A 25885-nucleotide genomic window follows, 5' to 3' on the forward strand; every position below is an offset into this window, starting at 1 on the left:
CAATTTGTACAAGAAGCCACTGGTTAGAATTTCCCTCACTGCAGGGAAGGATTGGTGTGAAAGAAGACAGGAAGCCCATTTTGTACAGTGATATAATACTAAATAATAATTTTGTTGTATGTTATAAAGCAATCTTGTCACCTCTTATGTTGAAAATATACCACACCTCTACCTGAACAGGGGATTTGAGTTAAAAGAGTGAACTGTACAAGTTGATCATTCCCAGCTTATTACAGATGTGTTGCTTGGTTTTAACTCTGTGATGGAGTAGGACTTGAAAACTAGAAATATAAAATCAAAATTAAATAAACTATTTTAAAAACCTATGCTGAAAAACAAAAACAAAAAGCCCCTGAAACTACAAAACCAGTCATAGAGTCATAGAGATGTACAGCACGGAAACAGACCCAATGAAACAGAAATATCAATGCTGATCTTTCAGGTGGAAGGAAATGGTCTTGAGTGTCATGCACACTGACAGAAACAGCCTGTAAATACCATCACTGGTTTCAGACCTATATTTACACAGAACCCCTTGAATAATAATAATACTCAATGTTATAAACTGAAGGCTAAAACCCAACATCTGTTGATCTGTATGTCTGTGTTGGGGATTCTGTTGAATGCTCTCAGCAATTTACTTAAATAATTTAATTTCCCTCCGCAGGGAGCAGACAATTAAGTCCTGTGATCACAGTTCTCGTTTTCAGTAGAGTTGAAGTTTGAAGATTTCCTCTATGCAGCATAATCAAATTGCAATACTCTCCTTTTACAAAAGGGTTTACCAGTTGTTTCTACAGAGAGCACAGGGAAATATTCACATTCACAGCTTATAATAAATGTCTAGAAACAAAAATCTTATCTGGGATTTTAGAGCAAATTAGAAGGTGTAGAACCATGACTCCAAATCCCTTCTCCCCACCTGTTTTTGAGTTATGTTAACGCCAGATCACCCAACTGACCTGCAATGAAAATCAATCGATGTGCTACCTTTAAAACATCTTCATGAACATCAGGAAGAAGGCGAAAGTTGCTGCTTTTTACAATACAACCTAATGGGGTAATGATGGCATGTAATATTGCTTATGAATTTATGACCTTGAGGGACTAAGAGCTCCTCCTGTGGTGAACTATAACAAAGACGTGCAGATGCCAGAAACCTGAAACAAAAACAGAAATTGCTGGAGAGATTCAGCTGGTCTGGCAACATCTGTGGAGAGAAAACAGAGTTAACGTTTTGAGTCCAATGACCCTTCTTCAGAACTCAGTTAACTCTGCTTGCTCTCCACAGGTGCTGCCAGACCTGCTGGGATTTTCCAGCAATTTCTGTTTTTGCTCCTCCTATGGTACATTTAGTTACTTCAATAAATGTTGATCCATACACATCAGACATGGATGATACAAACCTTCTAGTTAAAAATCAGTGTGAAATATCAGATTTTAAAAAAGCATAATGAGAAAGAACGTACTGGAGGGACCAACTATCTTAAATATGGATAACTCACCAGAGATGGACAAATTTTTGTTTCAGAATGTGGAAACAGGCCCAACAAGGCTACACTGACTCTCTGAAGAACAACCCATCCAAACTCACTCTTCCTCCACCCTCCATTACTCTACACCTCCCCTGACGAATTCACCCAACCTACACATTTCCACTATGGGCAATTTAGCATGGACTATTCACCTCCGATGAAGGGCTTTTGCCCGAAACGTCGATTTCGAAGCTCCTCGGATGCTGCCTGAATTGCTGTGCTCTTCCAGCACCACTGATCCAGAATCTGGTTTCCAGCATCTGCAGTAATTGTTTTTACCTTATTCACCTCACCTGCACATCTTCAGATTGTGAAGGAAACTGGAGCACCTGGAGAAAACCCACGCAGGCATGGGGAGAATGTGCAAACTCCACACAGACAGTCACCCGAGGCTGGAAGCGAACCCGGGTCCCTGGCGCTGTGAGTCACCAGTGCTAACCACTGAGCCACCGTGCCGTATCCTTGGCTGTTTAAATAAATCACTAAGAAATTACAGATACTCTAAGGATTTTTGTTTTCAATTCTCCGTAGATACAGGTAAAGCACAAGATTGTTGAATGTCTGCAGATGTTGTACCACTATTCAAAAAGGTGTGAGTTACAGACTAAATAAGTGCAGGTCTGGCAGTGTGACCTCACTGGTTGGCAAATTATTGGAATCAATGTTGAGAGATAATATTAACTATTAGGAGGAGAGGCACAGATTAGTCAGGGATAGTAAACATGGTCTTGTTAAGAGACAGTCACATGTTACCAACTGAGTTGCATTTTTAGGAAATAACAAGAAGAATGATTTATGTCCATTTTAGTAAAGCATTTGACAAGCTCCCAAGCGACGCACTGTTAGAGAAGACAACCTGAAATCCATGGAGACAGAGAAATGTGGCAAGTTCGATCCAATGTTGATTCAGTGACAGGAAACAAAGGTTTCAATAGATGTCAGTTTCCACTGATGTTCCATTGGGTTCAGTTGTGGGCCCTTTTTATTTATTCATTCATGGGATGTGGGTGTTGTTGGCTTCACCAACATTTATTGCCATTCTTAGTTGTACTTGAGAAGGTGGTGATGAGCTGCATTCTTGATCCACTGCAATTCATGTCTTGCAGGTAGACCCAGAATGCTGTTAGGGAGGCAGTTTCTGAAGTTTGGTCCAGCGAGACTGAAGAAAAGGCACTATAGTTCCAAGTCAGGATGGAAGGGAACTTTCAGGTGGTGGTGTTCCCATGTATCTGCTTCTCTTGTCCTCCGAGATGAAAGTGGTCATGGGTTTGGAAGATGCTGTCGAACTAGGTCCCTTGCTTTTTGCGATATATTATATAACAATTGTGATTCAATAATATAAGTTATAATGTTACAATTAATATTATAATTAAATGTGGTAAGCATCATTGGGAAATTTGCAGATGACACAAAAATTGTCTGGGTAGCTACTGGTGAAGAGGATGAAAGGCTTTTTTTAAAATGTCGATTTTCCTGTTCCTCGGATGCTGCCTGACCTTCTGTGCTTTTCCAGCACCATTCTAATCTTGATTGGTAAAGAGGATGCTTGTTAGTTACAGCGTTATCAATGGTATGGTTGAGTGGGTGGAGAAGTCCCAAATTGAATTCAATCTAGAGAAGTTTGAGGTTATGCATTTGAGGAGGCAAACAAAGTAAGAGAATACACAATGAACAAGAGGATACTGACTCTCATTGACAAGGTACCTGGATCTGCACCTGAAGCCGTGTGCCCTGCAAGACTACAGACCATGATCTGGTAAGTAGGATTAGAATGGACAGCATTTCATCAGCCAATGCAGATATGATGGGTTGAATGATCTCTTTCTATGCTGGAACCTTCCTATCTCAATGGCCAGCAGAAGAACTTCTACAATTAGTCTCAGCCTTCATAGGTGGAATTTAGTTAAAGTATACATGGTTCTTGAGTTAAGGCGAAGAATATTTACCAAAGTTCCTGTTCCTGATTACTGTCACTTTGGGACAGACCAGCCACAAGTGTGGTATCTATGGTAAAAGAGCTTGCACACTCTCAATCTATCAAATCCCTATCAGTGTCTCCTTTCATTTATATGATATTTTTGAATTGCATTCTTGATCACATGGAATTATTGTAGGAGAGAGTGAGGACTGCAGATGCTGGTGATCAGAGCTGAAAATGTGTTGCTGGAAAAGCGCAGCAGGTCAGGCAGCATTCAAGGAGCAGGAGAATCAACGTTTCAGGCATGAGCCCTTCTTCAGGAATGAGGAGAGTGTGCCAAGCAGGCTAAGATAAAAGGTAGGGAGGAGGGACTTGGGGGAGGGACGTTGGAACTGCGATAGGTGGAAGGCGGTTAAGCTGAGGGTGATAGGCCAGAGTGGGGTTGGGAGCGGAGAGGTCAGGAAGAAGATTGCAGGTTAGGAAGGTGTTGCTGAGTTTGAGGGTTGGGACTGAGACAAGGTGGAGGGAGGGGAAATTAGGAAACTGGAGATATCTGAGTTCATCCCTTGTAGTTGGAGGGTTCCTAGGCAGAAGATGAGGCGCTCTTTCTCCAGCCGTTGTGTTGCTATGACCGACTCCCACAGCTACCTAGACTACACCTCCTCCCACCCTGCCCCCTGTAAAAATGTCATCCCATATTCCCAATTCCTTCGTCCGACCGACTCCCATAGCTACCTAGACTACACCTACTCCCACCCTGCCCCCTGTAAAAACGCCATCCCATATTCCCAATTCCTTCGTCTCCACCGCATCTGCTCCCAGGAGGACCAGTTCCAATACCGAACAACCCAGATGGCCTCCTTCTTCAAAGACTGCAATTTTCCCCCAGACGTGATCGACGATGCTCTCCACCGCATCTCCTCCACTTCTCACTCCTCCACCCTTGAGCCCCACCCCTCCAATCGCCACCAGGACAGAAACCCACTGGTCCTCACCTACCACCCCACCAACCTCCATATATATCATATCATCCGTCGTCATTTCCACCACCTCTAAACGGATCCCACCACCAGGGATATATTTCCCTCCTCTCCCCTATCAGCGTTCCGAAAAGACCACTCCCTCCGTGACTCCCTCGTCAGGTCCACACCCCCCACCAACCCAACCTCCACTCCTAGCGCCTTCCCCTGCAACCGCAAGAAATGCAAAACTTGCGCTCACACCGCCCCCCCTTACTTCCCTCCAAGGCCCCAAGGGATCCTTCCATATCCGCCACAAATTCACCTGCACCTCCACATACATCATTTACTGCATCCGCTGCACCTGATGTGGCCTCCTCTATATTGGGGAGACAGGCCGATCTACTTGCGGAACGTTTCAGAGAACACCTCTGGGACACCCAGACCAACCAACCCAACCACCCCGTGGCTCAACACTTCAACTCCCCCTCCCACTCCACCAAGGACATGCAGGTCCTTGGACTCCTCCATCGCCAGACCATAGCAACACGATGGCTGGAGGAAGAGCGCCTCATCTTCCTCCTAGGAATCCTCCAACCACAAGGGATGAACTCAGATTTCTCCAGTTTCCTCATTTCCCTTGCCCCCACCTTGTCTCAGTCCCAACCCTCGAACTCAGCACCACCTTCCTAACCTGCAATCTTCTTCCTGACCTCTCTGCCCCCACCCCCACTCCGGCCTATCACCCTCACCTTAACCTCCTTCCACCTATCACACTTCCAATGCCCCTCCCCCAAGTCCCTCTTCCCTACCTTTTATCTTAGCCTGCTTGGCACACTCTCCTCATTCCTGAAGAAGGGCTCTTGCCCAAAATGTCGATTCTCCTGCTCCTTGGATGCTGCCTGACATGCTGCGCTTTTCCAGCAACACATTTTCAGCACACGGAATTATTGGTATGTTTTGAGGTGGAAACATCAGTAAGTAACTATACTTATAATAAAAGATATTCAACCTTGTTAGCAAATATATTGTGGTCATTTTGTGCCAGTATCTCTCAAAATACTGATGTATCAAAGTTGTACCTGCTTGTTCAGATTGCTATTTATCAAATCATCCAGGAAATTATAGATCATTTTGTCCGTAAATTTACACCATTTAGATATTGCCTTTCATGATGAATGATGTTCCTTTTAACGTTTCTCCACTGTACATGGCCTGTTTTTTGTACTGCACATTATATTCTGGATTGCTACACTGCCCTGCACAATACATTTTAGTGGAAAGCTCACAAACTGTCATCCCATGAAACTGGGTTGGATTCCAACCGGGTTCTAGATTAAATGAAGTATTCTGATCCACTGTTACCCAGTCATCCACATAGAGTCTCGTGATTTCCAATATGTTCTAAGTATATTATTATGACTATGGACTGCATACCTGTCCATTTATTCGCAGTATTCAATTCAAGTAAGAATGAAGGTGCAAATAGTTGCACTCGTCTATTTAGTTTACATACTAATAATTTGGCACTGGGTTTTTAACCTACAATGCATTGTCGCCAAATAATGATGAGGAAGCAATGAGTTGCAGTGGTTTCAGGATGTTTAATGACTTCTTAAAAATGTAATGTTTCCATTGTTCAAGAAGATTACACCCATTGTTATAGTAGACAACAGGCTATTTAAGAGAAAAAGAACTTTGATCTATCCAAAGTCATAGGCCATAAGAATAATTATTATACTTCCCTGAGTGGGTCTGGGTGGGTTACTCTTTTGAGGGTCAGTGTGGACTTGTTGGGCCAAAAGGCCTGGTTCCATATTGTAGGGAACATGATCTGCATAGTTCTCCATTGAGAAGTTCCCTTTCACAAATACTCGCTGTCTCCTGTTGCCCAGCCAGTTCTTTATCCATCTAGTTAGTACACCCTGGACCCCATGCAACTTCACTTTCTCCATCAACCTACTATGGGGAACCTTATCAAACACCTTATTGAAGTCCATGTATATGACATCGACTGCGCTTTCCTCATCAATCAATTTTGTCACTTCCTCAAAACATTCTATGAAGTTGGTAAGCCATGACCTTCCCTACACAAAACCATGTTGCCTATCACTAATAAGCCTATTTCTTTCCAAATGGGAATAGATCCTATCCCTCAGTATCTTCTCCAGCAGCTTCCCTACCACTGACGTCAGGCTCACCAGTCTATAATTACCTGGATTATCCCTGCTACCTTTCTTAAACAAGGGGACATCAGCAATTCTTCAGTCCTCTGGGACCTCACCCGTGTTCAAAGATGCTGCAAAGATGTCTGTTAAGGCTCCAGCTATTTCCTCTCTCCCTTCCCTCAGTAACCTGGGATAGATCCCCTCTGGACCTGAGAACTTGTCCACTTTCATGCCTGTTAGAATACCCAACAATTCCTCCCTCCTTCTGCCGACTTGACCTAGAGTAAGCAAATATCTATCCCTAACCTCAACATCCGTCATGTCCCTCTCCTCAGTGAATACCAATGCAAAGTACCCGTTAAAAATCTCACCCATTTTCTCTGATTCCATGCATAACTTTCCTCCTTTTTCCTTGAGTGGGCGAACCCTTTCTCTAGTTACCTTCTTGCTTCTGATATATGAATAAAAGGCTTTGGGATTTTCTTTAACCCTATTTGCTAAAGATATCTCATGACACCTTTTAGCTCTCTTAATTCCTTCTTTCAGATTGTTCCTACATTCCCTATCTTCCTCCAAAGCTTCGTCTGTCTTTAGTCGCTTATATCTTATGTATGCTCTCTTTTTCCTCTCAGCTAGTGTCACAATTTCACCTGTCATCCATGGTTCCTATATCTTGCCATTTCTATCCCACATTTTCACAGTAACACGTCTCTCGTACACTCTAATCAACCTCTATTTAAAAGCCTCCCATTATCAAATGTGGATTTACCTTCAAACAGCTGTTCCCAATCTACATTCCCCAGCTCCTGCCAAATTTTGGTATAGTTGGCCTTCCCCCAATCTAGGAGAAAGTGAGAACTGAAGATGCTGGAGATCAGAATCGAGAGTGTGTGGTACTGGAAAAGCACAGCAGGTCAGGCAACATCTGAGGAGCAGGAGAATTGATGTTTTGGGCATAAGCCCTTCATCAGGAATGAGGCTTGTGGGTTGGGGGGGTAAAAGATAAATGGGAGGGGCATGGGGTTGGGAGGAAGGTAGCTGAGAAAGCAATAGGTAGATGATGGTGAGGGAGAAGGTGATCGGTCAGAGGGGGGAGTGATGGACAGGTCAGGAGGGTGGTGCCGAGTTGGAAGTCTGGAATTGGGATAATGTGGAGGGAGGGGAAATGAGGAAGCTGTTGAAATCCACATTGATCCTGTGTGGTTGCAGGATCCCAAGGCGGAATATGAGGCATTCTTTCTCCACACGTCGGGTGGTAACGGTTTGGTGGTGGAGGAGGCCCACGACTTGCATGTCCTTGACAGAGTGGGAGGGGGAGTTGAAGTGTTCAGTCAAGGGGTGGTGGGGTTGGTGAGTGTGGGTGTCCCAGAGATGTTCTGTGAAACAATCTGCAAGAAGGCGACCTATCTCCTCAACGTAGAGATGTAGCGGAGGAAAAGGTGGGGGGTGGTGCTGGTGTAACTGCAGAAAATGGACCGTTCCACGTACTGGCAAACAGATGTAGCGAAGGAACAGGTGGGGAGTCGTGCCGGTATAACTGCGGAAGAATGTAAGGGAGGTCTTCCTTTAGGACCACTCCTGTCTTTGTCCATGAGTATTCCAAAACTTATGGGATTGTGTTCACTATTCCCAAAATTATCCCCTCTGAAATTTCAACCACCTGGCTCGGTTCATTCCCAACACCAGGTCCAGTATGGCCCCTTCCCGAGTTGGACTGTTTACATACTCCTCTACAAAACTCTCCTGGATGCTCCTTACAAACTCTGCTCCATCGAGACCTTTAACACTAAGTGAATCCCAGTCAAAGTTGGAAAAGTTAAAATCTCCCATCACCACCACCCTATTGCTCCTCCATCTTTCCATAATCTGTTTAGATATTTGTACCTCTATTTCTTGCTCACTGTTGGAAGGCCTGTAGTACAGTCCCAACATTGTTACCCCACCCTTCCTATTTCTGAGCTCTGCCCATATTGCCTCACTGCTCGAGTCCTCCATTGTACCTTCCTTCAGCACAGCTGTGATATACTTTCTGACCAGTAATGCCACTCCTCCACCCCTTTCATCTCCCTCTCTATCCCGCCTGAAGCATCGATATTTAGTTGCCAATCACGCCTTCCCTCAACCAAGTCTCAGTAATAGCCATAACATCATTCTCCCAGGTACTAATCTAAGACCTAGGTTCATCTGTCTTACTTACTACACATCTTGCATTAAAACAAATGCACCTCAGACCACCAATTCCTTTGCGTTTATCATCTGCTCCCTGCCTACTCTTCCCCTTAGTCACACTGACTTCATTATCTAGTCCCTTACAGGCTTTAATTACTACCTCCTTACTATCCATTCACCTCCTCATTTGGTTCCCATCCCCCTGCCATATTAGTTTAAACCCTCCCCAACAGCGTTAGTAAAAGCAAAAGCACTCCAAGGACATTGGTTTCAGTCTGGCCAAGGTGTAGACCATCCAATTTGTAATAGTCTCACCTTCCTCAGAACCGGTCCCAATGTCCCAAAAATCTGAACCCCTCCTACTGCACTATCTCTCAAGCCATGTATTCATTCTGCCTGTTCTTTTGCTGTACTATTGGGGATACCGTCTTTTGGATGAAATATTAATCTGTCCTATCAGGTGGATGTAAAAGATCTCATACTAGCATTGTGAAGATAAGGGGTGTTAGCCCTGGTATCCTGGTCAATTCTCCATAAATATGGAGATAGCCAAGATGGGGGATGGGAAAAATTTCAGGCTGTAACAGTTGCTCCTTTTTTGAGGTATTTGAGGCGTTGGAGGTGATTTCCTTGAATTCCAGGAGCAGCAATTACTGTTTTATATGCTGTTGCATTGTTTTGGAACTTTGGGAAAAAAAGTCCAAACAACAGCGTTTTAAAAGGGAGAAGTACAGACAAAGGAATCACATGGTGAGGTCAGTGCAGGAGAGAGAGAGAAGGAAATCCACACTACTAACTGACAGAGTAGCAATTACAGCCTTTGCTGTTTGAATTCACGTATCGCTGGACATCGGAGTGCATCTAGGAAAATTTAAAAAACAGTGAAATTCACAACTGATCTTGGAGAGAGGTCACAACACAGAAACAGATAAGTGGATGTTTTAAGTATGGTCTTAAAATACGTTTGCAGTAGTGAGTAGAGTGGATTCTTTCCTGATTATGTTTTATTGAGCTATGTCTCTTGATTAAACTTAAAATATAAGCTATAAGTATTAATTTAATCTGGAGCAGTGTTTTGTGGAGGAACAAGACAGTGCTATTTTCTGGGCCGGTAGATTGAAAGAAGCAAAAATAGCCTTCAGTAGAGTAATATGCTCTTCTTGTCGGATGTGGGAGTTTAGGGAGAGTTTAAAGGTTACAAAGGAATGTATCTGCAATAAATGCCGTTGGTTGTGAATCCCATCAGATTGAATGGATCTGTTGGAGAGGCAGTTAGAGGCAATGAGGAATTTACAAGAGCGAGGGGGTGTGATGGACGGCAGTTATAGGAAGGGGGGGGAAAATCTCAGATACAGTCACATAGATGGGTTAACTCCAGGAAAGGTAAGAGAGGTAGGCAGGTAGTACATGAATCTTCTGTGGCTATCCCCATTTCAAACAAGTATGATGTTTGGAAAATGTGGGGTGTGATGGATTCACAGGGGAACGTAGCACAAACGGCCAAGTTTCTGGTATTGAGACTGGCTCTAATGTAATGAGAGGTATGTCGAGATCCAAGTGATTGACTGTCTTACGGGACTCTCTAGTCCGAGGTACAGACAGACGTTTCTGTGGCCAGCAGCAAAAAATCAGAATGGTGTGTTGCTTCCCCAGTGCCAGGATCAAGAGAAGGTGTAGAATGTTTTCAAGGGGGAGAGGGGCCAGCAGGAAGTCATTGTACACATTGGAACCAACAATATAAGAAGGGAAAAGGTTAAGATTCTGAAGGGTGATTACAGAGAGTTAGGCAGGAATTGAAAAAGGAGGTCCTCGAGAGTAGTAATATCTAGATTACTCCCGGTGCTAAGAGCTAGTGAGGGTAGGAATAGGAGGATAGAGCAGATTAATGCATGGCTGAGGAGCTGGTGTATGGGAGGATTCACATTTTTGGATCATTGGAATCTCTTTTGGGGTAGAAGTGACCTGTACAAGAAGGACGGATTGCACCTAAATTGGAAGGGGACTAATATACTAGCAGGGAGATTTGACAATAGACAATTGACAATAGGTACAAGAGTAGGCCATTCTGCCCTTCGAGCCTGCACCAACATTCAATATGATCATAGCTGATCATCCTTAATCAGTATCCTGTTCCTGCCTTATCTCCATAACCCTTGATTCCACTATCCTTGAGAGCTCTATCCAACTCTTTCTTAAATGAATCCAGAGACTGGGCCTCCACTGCCCTCTGGGGCAGAGCATTCCACACAGCCACCACTCTCTGGGTGAAGAAGTTTCTCCTCATCTCTGTCCTAAATGGTTTACCCCGTATTTTTAAGCTGTGTCCTCTGGTTTGGCACTCACCCATCAGCGGAAACATGTTTCCTGCCTCCAGAGTGTCCGATCCTTTAATAATCTTATATGTCTCAATCAGATCCCCTCTCAGTCTTCTAAACTCAAGGGTATACAAGCCCAGTCGCTCGAGTCTTTCAGTGTAAGGTAGTCCCGCCATTCCAGGAATTGACCTCGTGAACCTATGCTGCACTCCCTCAATAGCCAGAATGTCTTTCCTCAAATTTGGAGACCAGAACTGCACACAGTACTCCAGGTGTGGTCTCACCAGGGTCCTGTACAGCTGCAGAAGAACCTCTTTGCTTCTATACCCTCTTGTTATGAAGGCCAGCATGCTATTAGCCTTCTTCACTACCTGCTGTACCTGCATGCTTACCTTCATTGACTGGTGTACAAGAACACCCAGATCTCTCTGTACTGCCCCTTTACCTAAATTGATTCCATTTAGGTAGTAATCTGCCTTCCTGTTCTTGCCACCAAAGTCGATAACCATACATTTATCCACATTAAACTGTATCTGCCATGCATCTGACCACTCACCTAACCTGTCCAGGTCACCCTGTAATCTCCTAACATCCTCATCACATTTCACCCTGCCACCCAGCTCAGTGTCATCAGCAAATTTGCTAATGTTATTGCTAATACCATCTTCTATATCATTAATATATATTACAAAAAGCTGCGGTCCCAGTACTGATCCCTGCGGTACCCCACTGTTCACTGCCTGCCATTCCGAAATGGAGCTGTTTATCACTACCCTTTGTTTCCTATCAGCCAACCAACTTTCAATCCAAGTTAGTACTTTGTCTCCAATACCATGCGCCCTAATTTTGCTGACTAACCTTCTATGTGGGACTTTATCAAAAGCTTTCTGAAAGTCCAGGTACACGACATCTACTGGATCTCCCTCATCCATCTTCAGAGTTACATCCTCAAAAACTTCCAGAAGATTAGTCCAGCATGATTTCCCCTTCATAAATCCATGCTGACTCTGACCTATCCTGTTACGACTATCCAGATGTGTCGTAATTTCATCCTTTATAATAGACTCCAGCATCTTTCCCACCACTGACGTCAGACTAACTGGTCTATAATTTCCTGTTTTCTCTCTCCCACCTTTCTTAAAAAGTGGTACAACATTAGCCACCCTCCAATCCGCAGGAACTGATCCCGAATCTATTGAACTCTGGAAAATAATCACCAACGCATCCACGATTTCTCGAGCCACCTCCTTCAGTACCCTGGAATATAGACCATCAGGCCCCGGGGACTTATCAACCTTCAGACCTAACAGTCTCTCCAACATCAATTCCTGGCAAACATAAATTCCCTTAAGTTTAGGTCCTTCAGCCACTGTTACCTCAGGGAGATTGCTTGTGTCTTCCCCAGTGAACACAGATCTGAAGTACCAATTCAATTCTTCTGCCATTTCTTTGTTCCCCGTAATATATTCCCCTGTTTCTGTCTTCAAGGGCCCAATTTTAGTCGTAACTATTTTTTTGCCTTTCACATACCTAAAAACGCTTTTACTATCCTCCTTTATATTTTTGGCCAGTTTACCTTCGTACCTCATTTTTCTCTGTGTATTTCCTTAGTAATCCTCTGTTGTTCTTTAAAAGCTTCATGTTTTGCCACTTATGTTTGCTATGTTATACTTTTTCTCTTTTAACTTTATATGTTTCTGAACTTCCCTCGTCAGCCACATCCACCCATGCCTCCTCTTAAGATCTTTCTTCCTTTTTGGAATGAACTGATCCTGCAACTTCTGCATTATACACAGAAATACCTGCCATTGTTCCTCCACTGTCATCCCTGCTAAGGTATTGCACCATTGAACTTTGGCCAGCTCCTCCCTCATAGCTCCATAGTTCCCTTTATTCAACAGAAATATTGTCACTTCCGATTGTACCCTCTCCCTCTCAAATTGCAGATTGAAGCTTATTGTGTTATGGTCACTACTTCCCAATGGCTCCTTCACTTTAAGGTTCCTGATCAATTCTGGTTCGTTGTACAATACCAGGTCCAGAATTGCCTTCTCCCTGGTCGGCTCCAGCACCAGCTGTTCTAAGAATCCATCTTGGAGGCACTCCACAAAATCTCTTTCTAGGGTTTCTAGGACTTGCTAGGATTTCTGGACGTATTTTATCTGCTTGTTTGGGTTTGTTGCTGAGAAATCGTCTAGAAACCCTAGCCACTCTCCCCTACATCAAAGACATCTCAAAAATGACTGCCAGATTACTCAGACCCCTTGGCATCATGGTAGCCCACAAACCCACCAACACACTAAAACAGCAGCTAATGAACTTGAAAGATCCTATACAGAAAATGAGGAAAACTAACGTCATTTACAAAATTCCGTGCAAGGACTGTAACAAACATTGGACAAACAGGCAGAAAACTAGTCACCAGGATACATGTACACCAACTAGCCACAAAACGACATGACCCTCTTTCACTTGTATCCTCACATACAGATGAGGAAGGATACCACTTTGACTGGGACAATACACCCATCCTAGGACAAGCCAAACAAAGACACACACGAGAATTCCTAGAAGCATGGCATTCCAACTGGAACTCTATCAACAAACACACCGAGCTTGACCCCATCTACCACCCCTGAGAAAAGGAACAGGAATTGAGTTCACCACAGAAAATATCACCACAGGAAATGACATCACCAACCCAAAGAAACCCAACCATATAAATAGAAAGCAGGAATTTTCAGCATTGCTTTGCATGAGGTTCACTGAAGATGTTACCCAGTAAGGTAATGAAATGTCTGGAAATGAACCTTTCAGCTCTGCGAGCAAACCTACATTCACAACCTCAACCTGAGCTACAAATCTTCTCAAGAATAATAGGATGATTGTAGTAGGGGATTTTAACTTTCCAAACATAAACTGGAATTGCCGTAGTGTTAAGGGTTTAGATGGAGGGGAATTTGTTAAGAGTGTACAAGAAAACTTTCTGATTCAGTATGTGGATGTACTTACTAAAGAAGGTGCAAAACATGACCTACTCTTGGGAAATAAGATAGGGCAGGTGACTGAGGTGTCAGTGGGGCAATACTTAGGGGCCAGCGACCATAACTTTATTAGTTTTAAAATAGTGATGGAAAGGATAGACCAGATCTAAACGTTGAAGTTCCAAGTTGGAGGAAGGCCAATTTTGATGGTATTAGGCAAGAAGTTTCAAAAGCTGATTGGGCGCAGATGTTCTTAGGTAAAGGGATGGCTGGAAAATGGGAAGCCTTCAGAAATGAGAGAACGAGAGTCCAGAGAAAGTATATTCCTGTTAGGGTGAAAGGAAAGGCTGGTAGGTATAGGAAATGCTGGATGACTAAAGAAATTTAGGCTTTGGTTAAGAAAAAGAAGGAGAAAGTGAGGTCTGCAGATGCTGGAGATCAAAGTTGAAACTTTATTGCTGGAACAGCACAGCAGGTCAGGCAGCATCCAGGGAACAGGAGATTCGACGTTTCGGGCACAGGCCATTCCTGAAGAAGGGCCTGTGCCCGAAACGTCGAATCTCCTGTTCCCTGGATGCTGCCTGACCTGCTGTGCTGTTCCAGCAATAAAGTTTCAACTTAAGAAAAAGAAGGAAGCATATGTCAGGTACAGACAGGATAGATCAAGTGAATCCTTAGAAGAGTATAAAGGCAGTAAAAGTATACTTAAGAGAGAAATCAGGAGGGAAAAAAAGGGTACATAAGATAGCTTTAGCATATAGAGTTAAGGAGAATCTAAAAGGTCTTTACAAATACATTAAGGACAAAAGGGTAACTAGGGAGAGAATGGGGCCCCTCAGAGATCAGCAAGGCAGCCTTTGTGTGGAGCCACAGGAGAGGGGGGGAAGATACTAAACGAGTATTTTGCATCAGTATTTACTGTGGAAAAGGTCATGGAAGATATAGAATGTAGGGAAATAGATGGTGACATCTTCAAAATTGTCCATATTACAGAGAAGGAAGTGCTGGAACTCTTGAAACAACATAGAAGCGGATAAATCCCCAGGACCTGATCAGGTGTACTCTAGAACTCTGTGGGAAGCTAGAGAAGTGATTTCTGGGCTTCTTGCTGAGATATTTGTATCATTGATAGTCACAGGTGAGGTGCCAGAAGACTGGAGGTTGGCTAACGTGGTGCCACTGTTTAAGAAAGGTGGTAAGGACAAGCCAGGGAACTATAGACCAGAGAGCCTGACGTCAGTGGTGGGCAAGTTGTTGGAAGGAATCCTGAGGGACGGGATGTACATGTACTTGGAAAGGCAAGGACTGGTTATGGATAGTCAACATGGCTTTGTGAATGTGAAATCATGTCTCACAAACTTGACTGAGTTTTTTGAAGGAGTAACAAAGAGGATTGATGAGGGCAGAATAGTGGACATAATCTATATGGACTTCAGAAAGGCATTCAACAACGTTCCCATGGGAGACTGGTGAGCAAGGTTAAATCTCATGGGATACAGAACTAGCTATTTGGATACAGAACTGACTCAAAGGTAGAAGACAGAGGGTGGTGGGGGAGGGTTGGTTTTCAGATTGGAGGCCAGTGACCAGCAGAGTGCCACAAGGATCGGTGCTGGGTCCACTACTTTTCATCATTTATATAAATGATTTGGATGTGAGCATAAGAGCTATAGTTAGTAAGTTTGCAGATGACACCACAATTGGAGGTGTAGTGCACAAGTGGACAGCAAAGAAGGTTATCTCAGATTACCTTGATCTTGATCAGGTGGGCCAATGGGCTGAGAAGTGACAGACGGAGTTTAATTTTGATAAATGTGAGGTGGTGCATTTTGGGAAAGCAAATCTTAGCAGGACCTATACACTCAATGGTAACGTCCTAGGGAGTGTTGCTGAACAAAGAGACCTTGGAGTGCAGGTTCATAGCTCCTTGAAAATGGAGTTGCAGGTAGGTAGGATAGTGGTATGCTTTCATTTATTGGTCAGAGTATTCAGTACAGGAGTTGTGAAGTCATGTCATGGCTGTACAGGACGTTGGTTAGGCTACTGTTGGAATATTGCGTGCAATTCTGGTCTCCTTCTTATCGAAAAGATGTTGTGAAGCTTGGAAGGTTCAGAAAAGATTTACATGGATGTTGCCAGGGTGGAGGATTTGAGCTATAGGGAGAGGTTCAATAGGCTGGGGCTGTTTTCCCTCGAGCGTCGGAGGCTGAGGGGTGACCTTATAGAGGTTTACAAAATCATGAGGGACATGGATAGGGTAAATAGACAAAGTCTTTTTCCTGGGGTTGGGGAGTCCAGAACTAGAGGGCAAAGGTTTAGGGTGAGAGGGGAAAGGTATAAAAGAGACCTAAGGGGCAACTTTTTCACGCAGAGGGTGGTACGTGTATGGAATGAACTGCCAGAGGAATTGGTGGAGGCTGGTACAATTGCAAAGTTGGGTAAGGATATCTGGTTGGCATGGACGAGTTGAACCGAAGGGTCTGTTTCCACGCTATACATCTCTATGACTCTATGACTAAATATTATCAATGACAGATTTGGCCATTTATCACATTACTGTTTGTCAGACTTTAACTCTGCATTTAAAATGAGTACAGAATTTTGCTATATAACAGTGACTTCATTTCAACAACTACGTCACTGGATGTAAAGGTTTCTGCCTACTGAATGCTTATTTCCCTCAAGAGAAAAAGAGATTCAACTCCCACGATGTCAGGTCTCCAGCTCCTTTGCATTGCCTCGGTACTCATGGGGTTTCCACAAGTCACAAAGGCACAGCAGATACAAACATATTAATAAAATGCTAAGGAAGCTCGAATTGTCCTGCTCCCTGCCTATTCTTTTGAAGACCATTTGTCATTTTTTGCTTTTAATGATTACAGCCTGACTGAGAGATCTAAGAAGTTTGGTTGCAAACTGTCCAGCCACAAAGAAGTTTTCTTTTTCTCACAGCGTTAGCAAGACTGACGTGGTACAGAGGCCTTCTGACTGTGTTTTTTGGACAGCTGCTATAAGGCCCTGCAGATGGCAGCCATGCCCCTCCCATTTCCAACCCTGCCAAAGATTAAGCAACTACAGGTGGGTTCAGGTCATGCCAAGCACAGCACTTCATTTTATTGACATCCAGTTAGCTCAATTGGCTCAAACCCTGGTGTGGAGCTTAAACCATAATCTTCTGATTTAAAAAAAGTACCACCAACTGAGGCAAGCTGACCTGGTTACTTGGAATGGAAAAAGCTTACAGCCATTCATTATTTCCATTTTAATTATTTTGTTAGTTATTCATTTAGTCAATAGCAATTTAAATCCCAGTTTACTGACATATAAACTGCTCCACAATCATGAATGACCAGGATCAGGAATGCTTTGCCGAACAGTGTGCAGGTTCATTCATGATTTCGAAGTAGAATTGGATAATTACCTGAAGAGGAATTAACTGCAAGCCTGTAAAAAGAATGATCTGAGCTGTTATCGTGGAGAGTGGGCACAAACACAATAGACCAAGTGGCCACCTTGTGTGCTGTAACTGCAGTATGAATTTATATCAGTACTTAAACCAGTCTATATGCTCTTTGAAACATGAACCTCTTACCATTCAGAGTTTTCTTCCTCACAATGAGGTCCTTTATGGGTTATTGGGCAATTGCATTGGAAGATCTGAGAACCATCTGCTTCATTAGTTACCTCCTGACAAGTGCCTCCATTTTCACATGGATTGTTGTGACAGGGGCCAGCTACATGAGAACAGAAATGAATAACATTAAAATGTATTCACACAAGAGTAATTATATCTTCTTTTCTTCTTTGGCAGCACTCTATTAATTGCTGTTTTAAAAGGCATCAAAGGCTAAAAGTTCTCATAACTAGCTATTGTTTTAAGAAGCTTAATCACATTAACATTAAAAGTTTTAGGCTAATTTTTGTAAGTTCACATTCTGAGTGTAGAATAGTAGCTGATGGGAACACATATTAGAAAACTTAGCTCATGTTTAGTCTTACAATTTACACTCTTATTATTTCTTTCAGGTTAAGTGAAGTTGCCCTGTGTTCAATTAATACTCCTTAAAGCAATAGTTTAGGAATACACATTAGATCAGAGGGGTGCTGAAAAAGCACAGCAGGTCAGGAAGCATCTGAGGAGCAGGAAAATCGACGTTTCGGGCAAAAGCCCTTCATCAGGAATAGAGGCAGGAAGCCTCCAGGGTGGAGAGGTAAATGGGGGCCAGGGTGGGGAGGGCTGAGAAGAAGGTAGCAAAGTGTACAATAGGTGAATGGGGGTGGGGATGGAGGTGATAGGTCAGAGGGGAGGGTGGAGCAGATAGGTGGAAAGGAAGATTGGCAGGTAGGACAGGTCATGAGGACAGTGCTGAGCTGGAAGGTTGGAAATGTCGGCAGATGATATGGTTAATGCGAAGTTTAGAGGTACAAGGACAGAACCCCCTGGTCCTCACTTTCCACCCTATCCCACCTTCGAATTAACCATATCATACACCGACATTTCCACCACCTCCAAACGGACCCCACCACCAGAATTATTTCCCTCCCCACCCCTTTCTGCAAAGACCGTTCCCTCCGTGACTACCTGGTCAGGTCCATGCCCCCCAACAAACCACCCTCCTGTCCTGGCACCCTCCCTTGCCACTGCAGGAGTTGCAAAACCTGCGCCCACACCTCCTCCCTCACCACCATCCAAGGCCCCAAAGGAGCCTTCCACATCCATCAAAGTTTCACCTGCACATCCACCAATGTCATTTATTGTATCCGTTGCTCCCAATGCAGTCTCCTCTACATTGGGGAGACTGGATGCCTCCTCGCACAGCGCTTTAGGGAACATCTCCGGGACACCCGCACCAATCAATCCCACCGCCCCTTTGCCCAACATTTCAAATTCCCCTCCCACTCTGCCGAGGACATCCAGGTCCTGGACCTCCTCCACCATCGCTCCTTCACCACCTGACGCCTGGAGGAAGAACGCCTCATCTTCTGCCTCAGAACACTTCAACCCCAGGGCATCAATGTGGACATCACCAGTTTCCTCATTTTCCCTCCCCTCACCTTACCTAAGTTCCAACCTTCCAGCTCAGCTCTGTCCTCATGACCTGTCCTACTGCCAATCTCCCTGCCCACCTATCTGCTCCACCCTCCCCTTTGACCTATCATCTCCATCTCCACCCCCGCTTCACCTATTGTACTCTTTGCTACCTTCTCCCCAGCACCCCCTCCGCCCCATTTATCTCTCCACCCTGTAGGCTTCCTGCCTCTATTCCAGTTGAAGGGCTTTTGCCAGAAACGTCGATTTTCCTGCCTCTTGGATGCTGCCTGACCTGCTGTACCTTTCCAGCACCACTCTGATCTAAACTCTGGTTTCCAGCACCTGCAGTCCTCACTTTTGCCTAGGGACTTACATTGATGAGGTTGGCAAAGTGGAATGTGCAAGATAGATGTAAGTCATAGATGAATGTGGTTCATTGGTTGAGATGCTGCAGGTGTGATAAATGATTAGGCTGCCTGAGGAACCTACCTGAATTAGATTCAAATTTTGCTCAGAATATTGCTTTCTTGTGGGCTCTGTACGTTTACTCTCTCTTGTCTGGTACTTCTCCAGTTCCAAGCAGATTGGCTTGGATCTTGCATCTTTATCCTTGCAATTTTAGGGAACAATTGTAATTCAACTATATTATTGGGATGAATAATTGTGCAACAAAATCAAGACCTAATTTTCGATCCATAACTTCTTTATATCTAGCCAGTAGGCTCACTAAGCAAGAATTAAATCTGTAGATATTATACCACAAGTTGGGACTTTTGTGATCTTCCAAATTGCTGTCCAGAATGCTGAGGTGTTGTGAATAATCAAAGTGTATATGAAGAGTGCTCTTTTACTCAAAGCCTCTCCAATATTCCACTCATCCTTTAGAATCTAAGGGGAAGTGCGGTATTCTTTGATTGATTTTGAAATGATTTGTCTTATTTTCACAGCTCCAATTATTTCTGCCTGATCTTTCTCTGTGACTATGAGCACTGATCCTAGCTGCTCAAACACATTAACCGAACATATGCCCTTTATGCCTTTCCAGTATCTGGCTAGATCTTATTCCTAGATATCTTTTCGGCTTTATTTGTTATTTCTGAGAGGGGAGGTGAGCGTAGGGTATGAAATGGAACTATTTGTCTGGGATTGTTTTAGTTCGGGATGACTGTTTCTCCTCCTCCCTCCATCTAGATTTCTGCCTCAGTAAATTAGATGCAACATGCTGTGTAGAGAAATAAGGACAAACGGCTCACAAAAGTGCCTGTGGAGTTAAAACCCCGGAAAATCTCCATTTGAGCCCTACTGGCTAATGCACAAATTTCAAATAGCTTAATGCAACCTAATCCAGTAGGATCTGCTTAAGTACAATGAACCAGCTGTGACCATGGGATGTCAGCGTATGAATGACTGGAACGCCAGCAGTGTGACTCTGTTTAGTGTGTGAGTTTCCACAATGGAGACTGCATTTACTTCACATAAACCAGATCTTAAAAGGGTGATATGAGATTTGCAGTGAACTCTTGGAATGACTCCGTTTGGAGTGACAGCTAAGAGAAACGACTTGTAAGAAACTATGTTCATCCAGTCTGTAATATTCAACCTTTATTTCTGCAATTTTCAACGATGCACCTCCTATTAGTGTCATGTTTAGCTGGGAGGGCAACATCAGACCCTCATTCAAAAACCAACGGATAGGGACCCCTTGTTAAAACAATTTAACTCATTACTTGGAAGCAAGGAAACCAAACATTACTAAGAGAGTATAATAAGGTAACTACTGCAGTATAGCTATCAAGGAAATTAAGCAAACAATTGCCCAGATGTTAAGTTGCAGCCTTGGAAACTTCAATTACACTCTTCCAAGGAGATGGTTCAGAATGTTTTACAGAGTGATTGATATCTCTTAATAGAAGAATGACAGAAAAGTGGAAGGGTCTGGTAGGTGGCAGTATGTTGGAACAGAGATTAAAGATAAGGCAGTATTTGGAGAGGATTGAAGGGTGAGAGTAGCTTTTTGAGGAGGGAATGATGACAATTTTGAAAGATGCCGAGACTGAGCCAAGGATGAGAATATGTTGATGATATACATGACCATGGAACTGAGAACTGCGTCGTCAACAGCTAGAACTGGGTGATGGGATTTGGTGTGGGATAGAATGTAGGCAGAATATGAAAAGCATGAGGGACAAACCAACATTGGAATAGAGCAGATGGAAGGGAGATAGACATAGCTGACTGTTACAGAAGCAGATGGATATGGGTAGTAATGGAGGTTGCAATTTTGTAAGGGTGGAAGTGGATAGTCTCTGTGATGTAAAGGATAGTAGGGTAGAATCATAGAATCGCCACAGTGTGGAAACAGGCCCTTCAGCCCAACAAGTCCACACCAACCCTCCGAAGAGTAACCCACCCAGACCCATTCCCCTACAACTCTACATTTACCACTGACTAATGCACCCTACACATCACTGAACACTATGAACAATTTAGCATGAGCAATTCACCTAAAGTACACATCTCTGGACTGTGGGTGGAAACCAGAGCACCTGGATGAAGCTCATACAGATACGGGGAGAACGTGCAAAGTCCACACAGTCTCCCAAGGATGGAATCAAACCTGAGTTCCAGGTTCTGTGAGGCAGCAGTGCTAACCACTGAGCCACCATGCTGCCACCGTTAGCCTTCCACAAGTAGATAGGAGCAGGAAGGGACCATGTGGAGCCTTATGCATGTGCTGCCCCTTGATATGAGTGTGGCTGATCTCAACTTCCCCTTCATTCCCCATATTCCTCAATTATTTCTCCAGCTCTCCATTTAAATACACATTGAAGTAATTTTGATTTTCATTCATGGAATGTCAATCAATTTTGCCCAAAGTTTCCTCATGAAGGTCAATTCATGCTGAGCATCTGATGCAATCATCCCTGTAGAGAAATTGTGAGAGGTAAGTTGTTTCTTTTAACACTAGGCTGTAAACTGGCGGTGGTGGTAGATAAGTCACATGTTTTATGTCTTCCCTATTCCCTATCTTTTGTGCAGATTGTCAGTTCACAAAGGAGAAATTTTAAAATTCTGCTGAGTATTAGTTAGTGTGAATTAATGTACGACATATGTTCTTACATTGGTAGCATCCTCTGATGAAACCTACGGTGGTGCAGGTTGTGTTGGGAGCACATGGTGTTCTTCTACAGTTAACATTCAGAATAGAATATCCTTTATTGTCACTTGTACTCCAGTACAGGAGTGCAATGAAAAGATTTTACAATGGTTGCCTTTTACTGGCGCCATCTTAGGTACAATTATATGAGTACCAATTTTACAGAGTCAGGAAATATAGTCTTATTATATTCAGAAAACAGTATTACAAAATGCATAAAAACGAGGATTCTCTGTGTATGTATGCTCACACATGATGCACAGACATCACCCTCTGCAACTTCCCAAAACCAGTTTTATGAGAATGCATCTTCTGACTTTTGGCAATTCTTCCTCATTCATAGAGTCATAGAGATGTACAACATGGAAACAGAGCCATCGGTCCAACCCGTCCACCCAATCACAATCCTTGAAGAAAGCATTGCGGGTACTTTGGTCTGTTGCCAGGTTAAGGCCTCATGATCCTGCAACATGAGGAGTCTGTCCAACAGCTTTGTGTTATTGGCCTGAAGGGCTGAATGGGCTACTTTTGTTCCTTGTTTCAATGTTTCTAAAAGGATTGTAATTCTGTGTAGAGTGTAATGGGTGCTAAGCATAAAAGTGAAATACTCCTGTCTGCAGTTTAAACTATACAAAACAAATTAGTGTTTAATTCATGTTGACTAGTCATTTGTTACAGCAAGATTAGAGTGGTACTGGAAAAGCACAGCAGATCAGACAGCATCCGAGGAGCAGGAAAATCGACGTTTTGGACAAAAGCCCTTCTTCAGGCTTGTTACAGCAAGCCTTTTAAAACATGAAATATTATAGTATCATTCTTTCAGCTAGTAACTGGAAATTTGAATTGCTTTTTAAATTGCATTGGTTTCTACAGAAGTTGAAACAAAGTGAAAAAAATGTTGAGACAGGTAAGAGGGTGATGATGTCAATACATTTCTGATTACCATCAAGTGGCCCTTAACACAAACTAAATGGTCAAATAAAGATAGCATCCCACTTGTCTGTGATGCACTCAACAGTAATTATCTTCCCAATTCTCTTCAGTGGCAAAGGACTCTTGTGCAAGGTTAAGAGGGTGTTCAGTATTGTTAATCAAAACAAAAGTGTAAGTTCGTACCTTCAGAGGCAAAGAATTAGGAGTGTAAAGTACATTAAAAATTTATACAGTGTACAAAATGGAAGTTGACAATGTAGAATTGGGACAGCTGTTTTACTCACAAACATGCTCACTTCTTTCAGGAAATTGTAGGAGAGCCATTTCACAAACCAGTTTTGTCAAAAAAAAAATCAGTCAAATGTTCATACATTTGAAATACTAAAGTAGTTACCACATTCAGTTACACACCAGTGGATTTGCAGATATACTGGCCATTTCTCTTCAGACTGCAGTACTCATTACGTCTACAACCATAGTCTGCACAGTTTATCTCACCATCTTTTCCACAGCTACACTTTTGGGCACAATGTTGGGTCAGCCAAGTCTCTCCAATCTGAAAGAGTTACACATGAATGTTATTAGAACTACATAGACATATCTATGTAAACAAGTGTGCACATTTAGCGTAGTTTGTTAGGCAGCTGGTTTGAAATGCAGAGTGATGCCAACACTGTGTTCATTTTCTGCAGAGTGAGGTTACTATGAAGGACCCATGTTTTCAACCTTGCCCATCGCCTGAAAGCTTGGTGATCCTCAGGTTAAACCACCATCGGTCATCTCACTGTAATTAGAGGAGTAGCCCTGTTGTCTTCTGAGACTTTGTGGACTTTACCTTATCTTATGTTTGTATTTGGTGTTTTACAATATTTTCACTAAAAAACACTCAATTGCATGAAGAATGATCTTAAATAACAAGTTAAAAAAACCTAAAACATACAGTAGGTCTATCAGCATTTAAAATATATAAGAACACAAGAACGAGTCATTTGGTCATTCAGAACCTGCTGAAAAATATACATTTTGTTGAGAATTTTTGTCTTTCTCTCATCAGGATAATTCACAAGAATACTAATCCAAGGGAAAAACCAATGTTTACACTGCATCACATCAGACTGGTTGGCAAATGGAATTTGCTTGAGGCATTACCATAGAGAAAACAACAGTTAATCATGAATGACAATTAACTGTCAGGCTTGTTTAAATCTTAAACAAGGCAAGTTGTCTCTGATTTATCACAGGAGAAACTGGGGACTGCAGATGCTGGAGATTAGAGTTGAGAGTGTAGTGCTGGAAAAGCACAGCAGGTCAGGCAGCATCCACGTACCAGGATTCCGGATGAAGGGCTTATGCCCTAAACATCAATTCTCCTGCTCCTTGGATGCAGTGACCTGCTGTGATTTCAGAAAAGAATAAGTGGAGTGAATTTGACTCTACTCCTTCTCCCCACCAAAAGCTGCATTGGCACATGCCAACCAGATACTTTAATATGTCACAAAAGGGACGCCTGTCATACAGGGACAGGAAGTCCTGTCCTAGATTGCTTCCAGACAATTTGATCGATTAGCAGCTCTATAGCCCCAGCAGTGGTCACCACTCAATCCTGGGGCTACTGGGACTACAAGCAGTCCTGAGTCCACCAGCTGCCTTAGTGAGATGAAAAGTTACAGTGGAGATGATTGACACTTTATTTTATGAGTTCCATCACCTCTAAATATGCTGTTGGGTAAGGGGGAGGAAGGTGCTGATATCTCCAATATTCAATGTGTGATTCCTTGCTTGTTTAAAGGGTCTGACACAGAAATTTGAGGGTGCATGCATGAGGATCAGTGGTGGGCACAACATCGTGGGCTGAAGGGCCTGTTCTGTGCTGTACTGTTCTATGTTCTATGCTGAAGGGATCTTCTCAAAAACAATAATACTAGTTTTTCCCTCACAGTTATAGGAGTTGACACAATCTATCCTGTACCTGTTTGTAACCAATCAATGGAACAACAGCATCCCCTTGTGATCTGCACCAGTTATTCACATACTTCTCAATGTGTTTCTCCTCAGGATCTTTACAGGTGAATTGAGCTACCACTGAGTGAAAGAGACTTTGGTTCAAATCATGAAACCACTTTAATCTACAGTACGTTGGAACAGCAATCAAATCAGTGATCAAATTTATGTTGTTCAATCCATAAATATTTGACCTTTCTGCTTCAGTTTCACTGTTGTAACATAAGCCTGCCCTTTAAAGTGGCTGTAACTCTATTTGACTATTAAATGTGAGGATTATTTAAAATCTTGACATATGATTATACAGTATAGAAGCAGTATTGATTTCAACCACTTGGTTCCTTGAGCCTTCTCTATCATTTACTGATAACATAGGTGACCAGACCATGACCTGAAATCTACATTCTTGACTATGCCCAATACCCTTTGGCAGCCTTGCCAGTAAAGAACTTATCTAGCTCAGTGTTAAAAATATTCAATCATCTTGCCCCTATTGATCTCCAGGGAAGACTCATAATCTGAGAAAACAATTCTCCTCATCTCCACCTTAAATGGCAAACCCTTTAACTGTGTCCCCTAGCTCTAGTCTCCCCCTTAACATTCATACTGTCAAGTAGACATATAGAGATCTTAAACATTTCAATTTCACATCTTTCATTCTTCTAAACTCCGATGGCTGCAGATCCTGTCAATCCAATCTTTCTTCATGAGATA

At 43.0% G+C, this 25885-nt stretch overlaps 1 protein-coding gene across 1 annotated transcript in view; it reads right to left on the minus strand.

Annotated features, from left to right (window-relative positions):
• Nucleotides 1-22277: 22277 nt before the first annotated feature.
• Nucleotides 22278-25885, minus strand: part of LOC122555641 (IgGFc-binding protein-like) — a 128899-nt gene continuing 125291 nt past the window's right edge. Inside the window, exon 61 of the mRNA XM_087993366.1 lies at nucleotides 22278-23726. Within this exon, the coding sequence (XP_087849492.1) occupies nucleotides 23574-23726 (153 nt within the window). The 3' untranslated portion in view covers nucleotides 22278-23573. The remainder of the gene's footprint in view (nucleotides 23727-25885) is intronic.

The sequence above is a fragment of the Chiloscyllium plagiosum genome, unplaced genomic scaffold (genome assembly GCF_037043375.1).
Source record: "Chiloscyllium plagiosum isolate Xiang-an unplaced genomic scaffold, Cpla_swu_hap1 HiC_scaffold_13, whole genome shotgun sequence".
Classification (NCBI taxonomy): Eukaryota; Metazoa; Chordata; class Chondrichthyes; order Orectolobiformes; family Hemiscylliidae; genus Chiloscyllium; species Chiloscyllium plagiosum.